Below are 16,934 nucleotides of genomic sequence, written 5' to 3' on the forward strand. Positions count from 1 at the left end.
GGGACGGTCGCCAATGGAACTACGGACACAGCCCAGCGCAAAAATTGCTTCGCGTCTAAAAAAAAGTGCTTCGTACTTGCAGGTCAGTTCGATATCTCCGGCATGAAATTTTTCGGAGGCAACATCAGCTGGTAATGTTTTGTTGAACAGTTCTCGGCAATGCATGAGCCTGTCCCTCAACAGGTCGTCCTCGCAGCCACTCTTCCCTGCACCCAGAAAAATAGAAAAAAAATTTTTGTTTAGATAATTGTGACAGCGGCACAAGCAAGCAGTCGTTGTCGACCCGCTATGGTAGCTCAGCGTCTAAGGTGCTGCGATGCCAAGCTCGAAGATACGGGTTCGACTATCACCACACAGCAGCTGTACTTAGATTGGGCCCAAATACAAAAACACCAGTGTACTTAATGTGCGTGTCTCACAAAACTACGCACAATTACCAAGCGCGAATTCTGCGTAAAAACTGCGTGATGGTTGAGCGGCACGTACTCCCGGCATAGAAGTGAATATTTCCCCAGGGTCATGAGTTCAATTTCCTGAAGCAATAGCATGCTTTTTATTAATTCATAATGTTGGAAGGTAATGGCGAGAATGCGTAGGTGACCTGATGCTGAATGGACAAAAAGAACTTAGTTTAGAGCTTTGAATCTTTGTTATACTAGTAGAGCATGTATGATACTAGTAGAGCATGTATGTATAATACAGGCAACATTCGAGGTGCTTCGCCATCGTTCTTGCAATGTGCTGAATTTAAGTGAAAACATAACGCAAAAATGTGTAACTATTGCTAGATTTAAGATTAGGTTTTCCTTTCCAACTCAGTGTGATACAAGAAAAGTTCACATCGAGTATCGGAGGCCCATGATTTACTCTGCCAGTATAACAGCGAAAGCGCTACGAGATCAGACCAGTTTCATTCGCGCCGAGAAATTATTGCCACTTAATTGCACAACAAAGTGATTAGGAGCACAAAATGAACGTACGGAATACAAGGGCAGTGTCCACGAATGTGGAGTCCACGGAACTTGTGTCATTGCAAACCCAGCCGTATGCGTCAAGTATTTCGGTCGTGGCCGCCCTTACGTCATGATGGTGCAAAACGAGGTCGTCGGGACTGCATATCCTTCCCATTTGCACCGTGACACAGAGCTCGAACGACTGCAAGGCACTGATCAAGACAAGAATGCATTTCACGTCATGTTCAAGGAAAAGCTTATGTGGTTAGTGCCTGAGCTGCTATTGTTCTCGAGCACTAAAGCAATAAATATTCTTGAGAAGAGGTTTATTATTTTATAAAGAACTTTTTCGACAGCACAATAAATGAACAAAAAGTCATGCTGTACATGGCATGCGTGTCATGATTTTCATGTTAACTCGTGTTATTTATGTTCGTTACACAGTCACGTCACAAGATACCAATTTTGGTGTATATAAAGCTAGCGAAACGGCCGCCAGCGCACCATGAGCGTGGCACGTAAGTCATGCTGTACATGACATGCGTGTCATGATTTTCATGTTAACTCGTGTTATTTATGTTCGTCACACAGTCACGTCGCAAGAAGAACAAAACTTTATTTTGAGGGAATGGGTAGAAAAGGGGGTACTCAGGAGCCTGTTGGTTGGGGCCCCAAGTCCAGGGCCCCACTGGCTTGCGCCGCTCGCCTAACTTGACTCAGAAGCGCTAATTGCACCACTGGGTCCGAGCTGGCAAGTTGTGCCTACCACTGCTCCGAACGTCCTACAATGTTGCTGCCTAAAAATGAGTTTAAATTCGCTGGCTTTCGGTCACACTCCCACGAGATATGGTATAAAGTTGGCAAACCGCCGCACCGCGGACAAGTGTTACGGTACAACGTGGGATGTATTTTATTGAGCCGCGATAAATTTGAAAAGACTCCCGTCTGCACCTTGCGGAGACCCGTAGCGTCTTCCCCTTCAAGCGATTTATGGGGGGCACTATATTTTTGCCGTGTGCTCCGCTGGTAAGCGAGAATGTCTTTTGGGGCCATTAAATGGGGCTCGATTGCGGGGGGCTGATGCTCCGCTCGGTTCGTCAAATCTCGAGATAAAGCGTCCGCTCTCTCATTCCCTTCTAGGCCAGCGTGTGCGAGGCACCAAATTAGCCGGTGTCTCTTGGTTAAGTTAGGTCCAATCAGTTTAATTATGTTTGCGGGTAAGCGTCCGTTCATATAAAGTCGGCACGCCTCTTGGGAGTCTGAGATGATGATTGATTGTTCTTCCTCTCTATGTTCTCGCTCTCTAATGGCCAAGGCTACCGCAAAGGACTCCGCCTTGGCAATTGAGGAAGTGCATAGAGAGGCACTCGTGACCGTCTTAAAATCCCAGTCAACTGCTGTTGCTACGCATTTCGCCCAGTTGTATCTGGCCGCGTCAACGTATATGACGTTTGTCTTTGCTGTTAATTGTTTCTTAAGCCACTTGACTCGTTCTTCCCTCCTTCTTGTGTTTTCCTCACTCGTCATATTTTTCGGTAAAGGCTCGACCGAGATCATGCGACGGATGGTTTCTGGCACGCCTATCAGTTCCTCGTCTAAGTGTTGGGGGTATGGTGGTATACCTAGCCGTGTCAGGATCTCTCTGCCAGACCGTGTTTTAACGCGGTAGCGTTAGAGAGCTCGTGTCGCAGAAATTACGCTGTCGGCGTCGGCACCGTTGGTTGTGAGCGAAAAATCATCCGTGAGCGAAAAATCGAGAAAGTAGCAAATAAAATAAACGATAAAATCTTCGGTCCCAATGAGGATCGAACCCGGGCCGTTCGCGTGGCAAGCAGGTGTCTTACCACAAAGCCACGATGTTGCTTGCAGCTGCTTCGGACAAAAACACTACATAAATGTCATGTAGTGAAAGGAGTCTCGACGCATTTTGTTCGGCAGGTGTCACGACAAAAACGAGCCCATACGGTAGGCGCATTCGCGAGGCCATCAAACTACGTCGAAAAACGCCGGGATAGTGCAGCCATCGCCGCTAAAAACACACACGAACTTTCAAACAGCTCTAAAAATGGACAACTATGTCCATCTAGAGGAAAACATATCAAGCCAACGCAGCAAACGCTAGATACTGTGCTGCCATCTGTGAGGCATTGTGAGAAATATATCTCGACTTTTCATGGCATCCGAGAGGGCCGGCGCGCGGCGTATATCTTGGAGGCCATGCGACTCTTGCTTTAGATCGAAAGCCTGTAAAATTCGCGCGCGCGCGTGCGTGTGTGTAACAATACACATTAATAAGTATGCACTTAGTGGTTAAAGTGCGCACTAGGGGCCGGATTTCGCTATCGCGTTCAACTCTTAAAAGCGAAGCTTAAGGGTCCCCCAATTTTTGCTTAGACGGTTTCTTTGGGAGATGAGAACTGCCGCCTTTAGCTCGGCGTACGTATTGGGCACGCAGAGCTCAAGTAATTTACTGGTTGGCGTATTTACAGGTAGCCCCAAGGCCGCTTTATAAGCACTTCGGATTATGGAGTCGACCTGCCCTTCGCTCTTGTTTAGCGTGTGGAAAGGCAGGCCGTATGTAATCCTGCTCATCACTAGCGCCTGCACCAGTCGTAACGTGTCTTTTTCCTTCATGCCTTGCCGGTGAAATGTGATCCTTTGAATGATACCAATTTTGGTGTATATCAAGCTAGCGAAACGGCCGCCATTGCGCCATGGGCGTGGCATGTAAATCATGATGTACATGACATGCGTGTCACGATTTTCATGTTATGACTTGTCATTTATGTTCGTCATACAGTCATGTTACTCCATACTAATTTTGGTGTACATTCGATTAACCAAGCGACCAGGAGAGCACAAAGTCGTAGGCGGATAGATAGATAGATAGATAGATAGATAGATAGATAGATAGATAGATAGATAGATAGATAGATAGATAGATAGATAGATAGATAGATAGATAGATAGATAGATAGATAGATAGATAGATAGATAGATAGATAGATAGATAGATAGATAGATAGATAGATAGATAGATAGATAGATAGATAGATAGATAGATAGATAGATAGATAGATAGATAGATAGATAGATAGATAGATAGATAGATAGATAGATACGCTCAAAGTCGCAGAAGTTCGCTAAAAATGCTTCGCATTTAAAAGAATCGCTGCTACGCCGCGTGCAGTTATCGATGCTTTTTCATCAGATTTAAACATTACTAAAAAAAAAGGCTTCCACAGCCCCAGCCACCTGAAAACCTAACTAAAGGTGCAATTAACACCATAATAAAAACAGCACAACCAATTTGCGAAGCACTTATTTCAGAATAACCCGTTTTATGGGCTCAGCACGCTAACCCGCAACAACTGCAGCACGTGTTGCTTTGCTGTAAGACGTTATATACGTATTTCAATATATAAATGCGCTGTTAGTTGAGACACGGCGCTACAACATGGTTATAGCAACAGCGGATGTTGTGATTAGAAGTTATATATTCGATCCCACAAGATTAGAAAGATTAAGTATGAAAAGAGGATACCTGCACGCCATTGGACGGCTGTTGCCAACGAGCTTCCCGCTATCCATTTTGGCGAACAACACACTTGTTACAAGTCCACGGCAAATCTTGAGGTTCTCCATGAGGTTTCGAAGAGTGCACTGATGCGCTGCGCAGAAAAGGCCGTCACTTTCTTCTATGTGCATTTGGTAAAAAAAAGTACCTAGAAACCATACCGGCCTATATTCACAAAGCAGTTCGTATGTTAAATCAGTTTAAAAAAGAAGACGCCAGGCAACCGTGGTGAAGAACAGGTTAGTGAATACTGCAAGTCACTGAAAAACTGCTTTTACAACGAAATGCTTAGTGAATTTTCCTCAGGGAAACAACATTCTGTGACTTACAGTAGCTTGTGTGACAGACCCAGCTGTACTTGCTTGGAAGGAACTCCGTGAAAAGTTTGACATCTTTTCGTTTGAGGTATTTGTTCAGCGGTGGACACATTTCGTAAATCTTACTGTCCACACAGTCTTGGTAGTCCTCAAGGCCACTGCGCAAGCGAAATTTCGTTTACATTCAGTGAGGATGCGCAAATGACCATATTTAAAGGAACTCACCTACAAGCGACTTGCATTTTCGCCTTGTCCTCGGTATAAAATATGTTCGGCACGACGGCCAAGTCAATAAACCCGAGGCAAGTTTTCAGGTGGTCCACAATACTGTGCGTTTTGCAGTTCTGATCTAGAAAATTAACCAGAGGGTAGCGCCCAGTTCCGTTTGCAAGATGACCACCTTTTCTTACCTTGACCGCTCAGCGAGCACGTCCAGCTGAACTTTTTCGTGATATGGCGCGTCAGCCGTCTCACCCTAGTTGATCTTACGAGCACTTTGGATGCGCATATGCGCGTCGTTTTGCCAAGGACACAGTTCTGGTAATGCTTGAGACCCCTAGAAGACAATCAAATAGAAATACATGCTCATTATCAGTGAGCTCGGTCTACGTAGTTCTTTGGTGGGAAGTGACTGTATAAGGGGAATGCGCGGGGGGGGGGGGGGAGGTCATTTCAACAGCTGTGTTAGAACGATAGGGCAACATTAGCAATTACATAAGCTATAAATAAAGTTATTAAACCTACTATCCGTCTTACGCCGCGTAGCGCATATGAGCGGCCATAGCGCGCCCGTCGCTTAATGCCCTGGCTCTAGCAGTAGCGACTGGCTAAGTATTCAGAGCGCCAAAGGTTTACCGCGAAGCGACCTCACGTTACGTACATCTCAGCGACGAGGGCCAACCACTGACGACAACGAACTGCAACTTTGAAATTACGAACTATGTATCAACCGCTGTATTCCAGTGCCCGTCTTAACTGTGTGTCTGCTAAAGTGACGGGTACCCTCACCGTAGTGTCTATTTAGTACAAGTTCAGGATAAAAAAAAAAGAAAAAAAAAACCCGCTAGCGTGACAAATGTGAAAGAACAAACCCACAGAGCCCTCTCTTTTCGTCTTCTTACTCTTCGCGCCTTTCTCATCCTCATTTTCTCCTACTCACGATGATTTACTTCGAAAATTCATTGGCGATTTCAGCAATAATCTAGGACTACGAATAGAGGGACACACCCCAATCTTCCTCGCCGCTGTTTCCCCCAAAGACTTAGCTTTCACCACGACAGCTACAAAGTTTTTCAAAAGAATGGTAGACAACTCAGTTATTGGACTGGATTCGAACGAAGACAGTTTTGCTATTATAACAAGGAATAGCCAACAGTTTGTAAACATTAGCTAGTACTCGTAGTAATTATGGCAATCGAATTCGGTCAGAAATTATGCTAGACATCGTGTGCAACGAACAAGACCCACTACAGAAGTTGAATGGAAGAGACCGAGGTTAAGAGTATCTTCAAAATTCTCTATTGTTATTTTTGCATAGAAGCTTCTTTCCACTACAGTGCCGTGTGGGACATTTACAGCGCTTTACTAGCTATACCTAACTTTGCGGTTAACACTGTAAGCTTCAAGGTTTCTAGCCTGTTCCAACAACTGACTAATTAATGACCAAAATATAATGAGTATTTGAAATCTTACTCGCAGGCTTTTGCAACTGCTTGCTTGTTGTGTTTTTGCGCGGCATTAGGGATCACAATAAAGTACATGATGCCGAGGCAGCCTTGCATCTCGCTCAGAAGTTCGGTTTCATTGCACGAAGCTGTCGTACCTGTGAAAATAAACATTGCACTCAAACAAACGAAAAATGCGGGGACATAAAACTTTCATACGCGTACGAAAAAATCATATTTCATAAAAAACTCTTTTATGGAGAAATGCAACTGCTTTTTTATTTTTTTTCTCGTTTAAACAATACGAAGAAAATAGCGAGGCAAAGCAGGAAACAAAGACCGGGAAAAGAGTTGAACATATGTCCGTGTTGGGAATGCCTTAAATTTTCGCGTATAGTATACGTTCATTCTTCGAAACGTAAACATTTATTTTTCTTGCGAGCGTCTGCTTATTCCTGCTTTTGCAAGCATTCTTCCTTTCACGAAAATTGAGGTTGGTCCTTTTTGTCACTAATGCTTGATTTTACGACGCTTGCGTGACGTAGCGCTTCAGTAAGCACACCTCAAGATGCCCCTGGTGACGGCAATTCCACTATATGGCAACCCTCAATGACTCCGGTTTAGCGTTCGAACATGACAGTTCTAAGTGGGACACTACAAAGAAATATACCAATTATTTCGTTGAAGAGCCAACGTTTCGTGGGCTGATGCTCACTGCGAAGGTTTAAACCTCCATGCAATTGCAGCAAGGTGTGCTGTGCACACTCACGTATTGACGTATTATTGCCATCGTCAGCGCTTATTTCAGCCGAATTATTACAGCATTTGGGCTCGTTACGAACACACTTTTATAAAAGCAGCCGGCCTTACTATGGTTGGGTGCCTCAGAACAGACCCACTTGTAGTTGTCGAGGATTTCTTTGTTGGGAGCAATGGAGATGTTGCAGTGGCCAAGGTTTTGGTGGAGACACTGCTGAAACTGCTTGTATGCACTGCAATGTATAGACGTTTTTGTTGAAGGACGAACAATCGCTGAAGCACGTGGGAAAAAGAAAACGATCGATTCAAACTGCCCGGTAACCAAACACATGCAACTTACCTGCATGCCTCGTTGATCTTAGGGCTGTTGTTCTTTTTACGGATGTTTGGAATTAAGTTGGTGTCAATGATGCCTTGACACCTTCGCGATCTTTCTGCGAGCACCTTTGCATTGCACGAATCTGAAATGACGTCTGTGTAAGTACGCAATACGAGAAGTAGAATATCAAGGTTTATTTACCTAAACTTATAGGGTCTTTGTGTTTCAAGCAGGCTTCCTGCGCATGCTTTGCACGCTTTGAGGCCATAGCGTTTATGGTATTCCAGAGATGCACGGATTTTGTCCGGCCACAAAGTGTCTGGTAGGTTCTTTCAAAACAGGAATGGTACTGATGTAGACCCCTGAAAAACGACAGCGAAGAAATACCGATGTACAGATGGCGTCAAGGTCAAGGTCGAATACTCGAAGGTCGGGTTGAACGAGGAAACACTTACACCGGAGCGGCAACTAACCGTTGCGAAAGAGAAATAATTTTCGCTAGCAGGTGAAAATTTGACGTGACACATGACATAACAGTTTAAGCACCAAACACTTGCGTAAATAGTACGAGATAGTGCTGCAGAATTTAAAGACACATGCATAGTGTACGTAAGCCCCTACTTTGCCGTAGCTATTAAGCTGCCATGCCGATGACATCTCATATGTTGTGAACAATACATTATTAGTATTTCCAACATTTCTTTAAATGTTCGAAAGCTTCCAGAATCAAAGTGTTGCTTCTAACAGGGTCTTTTGTTGGTCAATATAAGGGCGGTAGAAGGCAACCATGATTATGTCTGTTGCTAGCTTCCCATATGAGAAAAAAAAGCAATATGACCGGAGCAGAGATTGTAGTGAAATGTTGCTTTTGACTGCTACGACAAAATGAACATTTTAACGGCACTCATTTGGGCCATGAAATATGCGTAAGAAAGTTTCACGGCAGAAGTTTGTTCTAAATACTGGTATTGTTACAGATATTTAACATTGGATACAGTTTCCTGGGGCATGAAAGTTTGGCGCAAACTGACCAGGAAGCGGCTACATATGCTAAAGACCCAGAGTTGTATGTGAACGCTACATGCATGTACATTGACGAGCTGCGGACTAAAAGGCCGTGGTCCCTAACATGCATTATTTCTAGACGGTAGATAGTGACAATGGTGTACGGGAAATTGCCCTACGACAGCGTTATTTTCAGGTATTCATGTCACCCACCTGCAAACCACTGTACTGCTGCCGGGATCCCTCGCGGCGAGCGGAGACAGTGATGTGAAATTTAAATGCAATTCGCAACTTTTTGCGTGAGCCATAACGTGCCTCGCAGAGCAATCTGAAATTCAAAAGTAGAAGTTAAAGACAAAGCCCCGAAAGCTCCCTGCGATCACTGTGGCAACTTCTGATAGTACCAGAAACGACGTTCTCTTGGCATATCCACTTGTGCTTGTCGTACAAGTCGAACAGGTACTTTCTCACTGCTGGCCTTTGCACGACCGTGGTGTCGTAACCGCAATGTTTGCTTATTTTCGACACCACGCAATACTTGTAGTCCTGAAGTGCACTGAAATATAGTTACAATCGTCAATCACCTGAAGATCCTTTGCAAATATAAGCAGCTGAAACGACGTTGCGGCCGCATTTAACTTACGAACACGCCATTTGCATGTCAGAAGCATTGTATGTTCCCAGTACTTTAGGTCTCACGACAGTTTTCACGAAGCCCAAGCAGTGCTTCAACTCATCTTCAAGGTGTTGTTCATTGCAGTCACCTTGCAACACCACCAGAAAACGTAAATGTCATTAGCGATTGATGCAAATGTCACAAGAAAACCCTTTATACTGCAAGATTTATCTTGTAAACCGTATATGTTACTTACCATTGCCGATTTTCTTGGAGCTGCAGTACCATTTGTACTCGTTAACCTTATTGTACAGCAGCATTTTAATTTCGGGTGACGCAGTGACGTCTTTGTTTCCGCAGATCGCTGACTTAACCTTCTGTATGCACTTCGAATACACAGCGAAGCTCCTGGACGAAAAATAATAATTCGAATGAGAAATTTACGGACGCTTTTCATTGTACATCAACTTACTCGCAAACGTAGCTGTACTTGAGCGTCTCGAACGTGTTGTCGACATAGGGAATGACCCCAGGTATCAGGAACACCTCGCACTGCTTCAGGTGAACGCTGAGGTCGTCGACGTTGCAAAGTGTACCTGCCAAGTTTAGGGTAACAGATGTTGTAATTGGACACTACAGTTTCAAAGTACCGACTTACGACTTGTTTTTCGCTCGCACGTCCACAGGTACTTGTGGTACAAGTCTTGAGTGTAGAAGCTGATTTCCGATATTTCGGATAAAACTTTTGGCTCTTTGCAAACAGAGCGAATGTTCAGGTCGATGCACTCCCTATACTGCTGAACAAAGCTGAAATCAAGCAAGGCGTGCTTCGTAAATTGATCTCACAGTGCCACAAACTCGGGCTTACCTGCAAGCTACGCTCAGGGCGAATGAATCAGACTTGCGGAGGTTGTGAGGATCTCCGATGCCTTCGATGAAGCCTTGGCATTCCGAGATAGAAGGCAGTATGTTCTTCACGGTGCAGTCCTCTGTATAGGAAAAGGCGGCTTCTTAGTCTCTCGCGATAACACTTGCATGTCATATCTACACACAGATGATAAAAAAAATGAGTCCGGATAGTATGCACGCTGTGTTTCTGAAAGCACAGAATGGTACCTACATTCACGCATGTATACTGATTCTTTCGTACTTGTACGAAGCAGCGCGCGTTTTCGGCCTTCACATTCTGTAATTTTGTGGCATTGTTTATCTTTCGAAGATTTACTCTAATGTCCCGGTCACTAAATGCCCAATACACCACTCGTACGGGATTTACCAAAGAAGTAAAAAGCCCTCGCAGCGCCTGCCTTTCATATTTCTGTGCCGATCATGACCCTGGTATTCGACTTGTTCTTGAAAATAGGTGTTCGGCGCAACAAAAACATATTCGTATGATAATAATTAATATTACCCTCACCGCAATGTCCTTCAAATAAAATAGGATATGAGATATTTATTGTTACAGATGCCGAAATGCAAATCTAGACTCTTTCCACGCGCCTGCATAATTACCCTTTATTGGCGGCATAGTACCTCGTATATAAACAGAACAGCTGTAATGATGAAAATCTACCAACTTTCCAAATATTATTCACTCAATGGTTATATAAAACGGACTGTGTGAAGAGATATCCTGAAAGTTTCCACAAACAGCTTTAAGTTGAAATTTTTTAGCGTATTGAGCTGCTGTAAATTGGTCCGTGGCAGTAAAAAAATGTCCACGATCCAAACATTGGCCGGTAGATTTATAAACTTTGTCCCTTTTTTCTCAAGCTTCCCGATGAAAGTCTACAACCGCAGGGAATTGTTCGCCACGAACTGTAAGAGAAAAAAAAGGAAGAAGGAACCCACCTGGTCTTGTGTTCAGGTCGCAGACCCAAGATAAGTTCCTCGGCACGCCTACGGCATATTGTTGAACAGTTCTGTCCTGGAGGACAGGGCTAGACGCGTCACAAACCTTGAAGATCTCAGAATGCACGCAGTGACGGTAGTTGAAGAGCCCGCTGGGAAAAAAATGAGCGTCGTTTTATACGTCACCCTTTAGTCTGATTTTGACTTCACGTAAAAGAATAAACTTACCCGCATGCTTGCTTCATAGCATCAGTGTCTCCGCTGTCTTGAATGCTGTCAATCATCACGTAGTCGATGAGTCCCTTGCATTTATAAACACTTTCCAGAATTGTGCTTCTGCTGCATTCTGCATAAAATCGGACATTATATAGCGTTAGGCAGTTAAAGAAAACACACATATATATCTAAAGTGCTTGCGCACCCACCTTTGACGTCAATCATATTGCATAGTCCCATAAATTTGGATATTATTTCGGTGGTGTAAAAGAAGATATCCGGAGACTGCATCACGGCGTCGTCTCTGCGACATTCGGGACTGGTTCGCATGCTAAGGCACAGCTTGTAGTCTTCCAGAAAACTGCGAATGAATTGAGCGCCAATTGGGTTATGCGCAAAAAGTTCGTTTTATTATGCCGGCATACTCGGCTAGCTCACGACTTACGTGCAAAGGTACTCAGTGTTGAGCCCCATGATGGAGACGTCAAACTCCTTGTTTAAGAGCCCCACACATTTCGCCAAGCTTTTCTTCAGTTCTTCTTTGTCACAGCGGCTTTCTAAGGAAGCAGAGAAAACTTTCCAGTTTAATGACTATAACAAAAAAAAATGGACGCAAGGTGATGAGGAAAGACTCTGCGACACACTCACGAGGCTCGGTCACATTGCACGTCCAGTCGTACATATTGTAGTAATTTCTCAAGTATTTTGTGACGTCACTACTCATGGGAACAATCTTGTCTTCACACACAGGAGAAAGCCGTGAAAATATGCACCTTTTGTATTCCCGAACTCCACTGAAATATTGAACATAGTCACATGATCGCAATAAATTGCTGTACCAAACTTTTTGCCAGCTTAACGCCACTCCTCATGCCTTTATTTTCAAGGACCTGTTCAGCCACATCACCCGCTTATATACTGGTGTCATCACTCATCATTTAAAGTAACGGCTCGTTCACGATCTATATTAAAGCATAACATTAGAAGACTACATAGATCCGCACACTACATTCGATAAGGTCGTTTTTTTCTAGACAGTAAGCAACAAAAAGATGCACGCGTTCTTTAAAACCAGAGCATGGAAGAGGGTGCTATGCAGGATGGCCCGAGCTTCTCAAGAACACGAGTTTGCTGCGAGCTCGCGCTACGGCGGTCATGACAGGAAGACATTGCGCAGCGCGCGATGGCAGCGTTGATAAAAACGGCTACAATAACGAGCATGGCGTCACAAACGCATGTGTGGCATTTGCGGCGGTTTTCAAAGGAACACCGCGTGCGAACGCGTCAGCGCCGCCACTCGGTCAACATTTCAACAGTGCAGCGACATCAGTGTGATTGTCGGAACATCGCGCCTCCCACAGGACATGTTCGTGGGCGTTTGTCATCTTTCGGACAAGTTCTTTCGTTCCACCGGCAGCTTGAAAATTTCCGCTCTCGAAGGCGAGAAGGGCGCACACGCAGCACTCTCGTGCAGCTCGTTTCGCTTCTCTCGAATATTACAGATGAATAAATGGACAGTTTAATGCTACTTACATTACACGTCTGAAGAATTTTCTGCAGTAACGAATCGGTAGAAACTGTCTCCACAAAAAAAAAGATAAATAGTAACATTTCTCGCCGCAAATGCAACCAAGGGCGCTTGCTTCATGGCTGTGAATGGTACGTCGTGCGCGCGGTGAAATTGAATGCGAGACATCGTAGCCACGTGATGATATAACCTTTAGTTCTTCATTTGTGTGTGCATACTCTGTGCGATTAAGCCCATATATATGAATAGTGCCGCTCGCTGGCTTTGCGGCGTGAGCACTCCTCCTCGGCAAGAGCAAACACGGTGGGCGAACCCGATCTCCGCCGCGGGCGTCTGTCAATCAAAGTGGTTGACGCGCGAACTCGGGTACAAACTCGTTGATTCTGAAAAGGCCCCAGTTCAACTCGTGACGGTCATGAAGCCGGTGTGCCTGTTAAGTGTTTCATGCGGTGGACGCTACTCAGCAGCTTCTTTGCATATAAAATAATTTGGTCAGCTTGCACTACTTGTGCAAGGCTCTGGAGCCATCGGAGGAGCTTGTATCACCTAGCTTCTTCCAGCTTTTTACGTGTCTCGTCTACTCAATCTGCTCGGTCTGCTTCGGAGTGAAAACCATGTCAGTTCGGTCTCAGTGTTGATGGTAGTAATTAGCTAAACCTTAGTTAACATGATATTGAATAGATATGCCTTAGTTGGTAACATTTTAATTAATACAACATTAATTGCACAAGTTAAATTAGCCATGTACTAAATAGTGTGTAGCTAATTAGCATAATCCTAATTTGTACGATCCTAATTAGCGTGATCTTAGTGAGTAAGGTCCTAATTAGCTTGTTTCTAATTAGCGCGCTCCCATTTAGCGTCATGCGAACTAGCGTGGTCCTAATTAACTCGGTGTTAGCTTTACACTGCTTCGTTAGCATGGTCTTAGTAAGATGTGGCTTAAGTAGCTCGGTCTTAGCATGACTTGGCTTAATTAGCTTGGTCATAGCATGTCCTGACTTAATTAGATAGGTATACCAACGATCCAATTAGCTAATCAGCCGGACGAACGTGCTCGGGGAGCGAGCAGACGATGAAGAGGAGGAGGAAGAGGGCACGCGTCGGCCAAGCAACGCGCTAGAATGTACAGGCCGACCATGATTACACACGTGGCCTCGGCGATTAGCTTTGGCCGCGGTGTTGTAAGGCGCTCGGCCGGAGCTAATCTGAGAGGCCACGGTGCTTGAAAAGGAAGTTAAACAGCCCGTACCTCTAAAAAACATCGTTAGTAAAAGGTTTTGGCACTTTTCTTGCATGGATGCACTTCTGCACTGAGTGGAACGACAAACAAAGCGAAAGAAGATGCCTCTGGTTTGAAGACACCACCCAACTTTGTCGACCGCCCTTGACGTGACGCCGCGTTCCATTGTAACCAATGGAACGCAGCGCGCTGAGGGATGGATTGAGCTTTTCGTACTGTTAGCTCGTTCAAAAGGGGTGTCGCCAGAGGTCGGAAAGATCCCGAGTTTCGCCGAACTCGGGCCATCCTGCATAGCGCCCCAGATGCGCACATTTCAGATTAACAAGGCTACAAATAACAGTATTTATTACTCTCAGAACACGTGTGGGCTATTTTCTAGAGAGAATTCTAGCCCCTTAGTTTCTTCAAGTAGCACTGTACGCACAGGTAAATATTCATTCTTACCTGCAGGCGACGCCGAGCTTCACTTTATCATACGGGTCATCAGCGAAAGGAACAACTCTGTACTCTATTATGCCTCCACACTGGCTGAATGCTGACACGAGTTCTGTTTTGCTGCACATGGCCTCGTTCACTGCAATAATAACAACCTCACTTAAAGCCTACTGTTGCGGGTCACATATCAGTGACCTTACTTAATAGCCGAGTAGCCTACCTGCGTTCAAGTCTTTCGAGCATATCGTCTTGTACACATCAAGAGCATTTGAAAGGTACGCATGAACACTTTGGTGGCTAGACGCGACCTCCATTTTCTCACATAAAGGAATGACCTTCTGTTTCACACAGTTTCCGAATATCTCGATTGAACTGGGGAATGAAAAAAAGTTGCGGAAAAAAAATTAAGATTTTTAAATTGCGTACAAAGCGTGAACCTGCTCGATAAGCTGAGCGAGTAAGGCAGACGTACCTGCAGGCTTGAATAAGGTCACTGTTTTCAGTGTATTTCAGCAGAGGCTCCACGTCAAGGTCCCAAATCCCGTCACATTCACGCAATGCGGAGCTGAGACTGCTTTCAGAACAGTTGTCTGTGAAGCGCAATTACGCACGGTAAATACGGATGCATCAAGCAGCAAACATAACTTTGATACGATAGAAGATGACAGGAAATGACGACTCACTCGTACTGATGAAACGAGAATACTTTTTGACAATCTGTACAGGCTTCGCCAGGGACACCTGCAATTCTTGCGATATCTCGGCGCTGCCACAGGCCAGCTTGGTTACTTCCTGGATGCAGCCTTTGTAGCTGTCGAGGTACCTTAAAGAATAATAAAAATATGGCTAAGCCTGCGTGCTTTAGAATAAACAAGGCCACTCTAGTTTCTATCGCGCTCTACCTCTGAACTGCAGGCAAGTCTAATTCGGTAGTGTCGGAGCCCAAGTTTGGAACGACTCCATAACTGATGAATCCCAGGCATTGATTGTACATCTCAGACAGCGTATCAGAAGAACACTTCGGCTTATCTGATCGTGAAAAAGAAGAAAAAGACGGAAGTAACAAAAAATTTTAAGGTAATAATCTGTTTCAGATGACACTGGTATATATGGCAAAATATAGTGCTGACCTGGCAGTAAGAAAGAACAGTAGCTCCTGTAGCTGTCGTTGAGAAGGTTTGTATGCTTTCGAATGCGTGAAAGCTTGAGCACCGAAGGAAAGAACCGGCATTCTTGAAGTTGGCTTTCAACGCATATTTCGTGATCCAGGTAATACCTGAAACAATCAATAAATCAGGTGGTTCACGGCCATACTCACATTACTCACATTGCTCACATTGCTCACATGTAATGGATGCTGAAAACACTTTTCACACAAGTGGCTAATAATCACTATCTCTACACGAACAAACTTCCCGCAGTGTTTGCTTAAATGCAATTCTGAAGCCGCAGGGGTCAGTTGAAGTATGTTCCACGGGTAATGCTTGTCTTACACTGAACATGAGCACTTACAGTAATGGATTAAAACTTAACAACTCTTCTCGCAGACTATACATTTTTATTTATTATTATTCAGTTGTTTGTTATGTGTTCGTTTTACTCAAATTTCGAGGAGGCGGGGATATACGAGTAAGCGACAAAAAGAAAAGTGACGCTTGCGTACATTGCAGCGGCAGCAGTACTACCACTACCACCACCACCAACACAAAACTGAATATATGTATGGTCATGCGCAGAAGTTTAGATCCGGCACATTTTGGAACTAGCACGACCACATTTAAGAGCATTGCTTAAAGCTCCCTGCACTTGCAGAAATGATTATAGTACCAAAATACACACAAGTAAAGCACAAACAGAGCGTGCTCTGTATATTTCGCTTTCATTTTGCTTTTTAACGTGCTTTAAATGATGATGTGACAACAAGTGCGGGTAAACACTTCAAAGTAAGGCATGACACAGGCTTTCGTCTATACTGTGCAAGGTCACGCACATAAATGTAGCGGCGTCTGGTGGAAGTACTTAGTTAATTATTCAATGCATAGCAGCCATGTCACTTTAACTACATGATGTACTGAGTAAGAAGTGAAGTGTCACTCCTTCAGGGAGCAGAAATCCGTTAAGGAGCAGGTGCTTTTTCAGCAACGTTCTGTAAACATACAGAAACAAACTGATCATTCATTCATTCATTCAGTTCGCATACACAAAACTGTCAGGACAGCTAGGCTCGACACGTGTCTAACAAAATGCATATTCTGAATCGACCTAAAAACTATCACATAATAGTGCACATTGTATAAATGATAAAGAAAAAAGTTTGTTTCAAGTGCTTCGGATCCGAAACCGGGAAAATGTGCTTGTTTCTACAGTGCTCACGTATTCAAATGTATAAATTTAAAACTCTTACTTTGTATGTTCATGCAAATGAAAGAAAATTTGGCAAATTTTGAGTTC

At 44.2% G+C, this 16,934-nt stretch overlaps 1 protein-coding gene across 1 annotated transcript in view; it reads right to left on the reverse strand.

Moving 5' to 3' along the window:
- Positions 1 to 15,753, reverse strand: part of LOC119377965 (uncharacterized) — a 34,503-nt gene extending 18,750 nt beyond the window's left edge. Inside the window, 28 exon segments of the mRNA XM_037647246.2 lie at positions 77 to 206; positions 981 to 1,165; positions 4,498 to 4,624; positions 4,860 to 5,005; positions 5,073 to 5,196; positions 5,258 to 5,403; positions 6,540 to 6,669; positions 7,382 to 7,503; positions 7,611 to 7,731; positions 7,791 to 7,951; positions 8,808 to 8,922; positions 8,999 to 9,150; positions 9,238 to 9,358; positions 9,467 to 9,618; positions 9,683 to 9,806; positions 9,869 to 10,017; positions 10,079 to 10,199; positions 11,062 to 11,213; positions 11,290 to 11,407; positions 11,487 to 11,638; positions 11,723 to 11,834; positions 11,926 to 12,071; positions 14,493 to 14,622; positions 14,704 to 14,855; positions 14,956 to 15,073; positions 15,167 to 15,306; positions 15,386 to 15,512; positions 15,614 to 15,753. Of these exon segments, the coding sequence (XP_037503174.2) occupies positions 77 to 206; positions 981 to 1,165; positions 4,498 to 4,624; positions 4,860 to 5,005; positions 5,073 to 5,196; positions 5,258 to 5,403; positions 6,540 to 6,669; positions 7,382 to 7,503; positions 7,611 to 7,731; positions 7,791 to 7,951; positions 8,808 to 8,922; positions 8,999 to 9,150; positions 9,238 to 9,358; positions 9,467 to 9,618; positions 9,683 to 9,806; positions 9,869 to 10,017; positions 10,079 to 10,199; positions 11,062 to 11,213; positions 11,290 to 11,407; positions 11,487 to 11,638; positions 11,723 to 11,834; positions 11,926 to 12,071; positions 14,493 to 14,622; positions 14,704 to 14,855; positions 14,956 to 15,073; positions 15,167 to 15,306; positions 15,386 to 15,477 (3,638 nt within the window). The 5' untranslated portion in view covers positions 15,478 to 15,512; positions 15,614 to 15,753.
- Positions 15,754 to 16,934: the final 1,181 nt, after the last annotated feature.

This window comes from Rhipicephalus sanguineus, chromosome 1, assembly GCF_013339695.2.
Source record: "Rhipicephalus sanguineus isolate Rsan-2018 chromosome 1, BIME_Rsan_1.4, whole genome shotgun sequence".
Taxonomy (NCBI): Eukaryota; Metazoa; Arthropoda; class Arachnida; order Ixodida; family Ixodidae; genus Rhipicephalus; species Rhipicephalus sanguineus.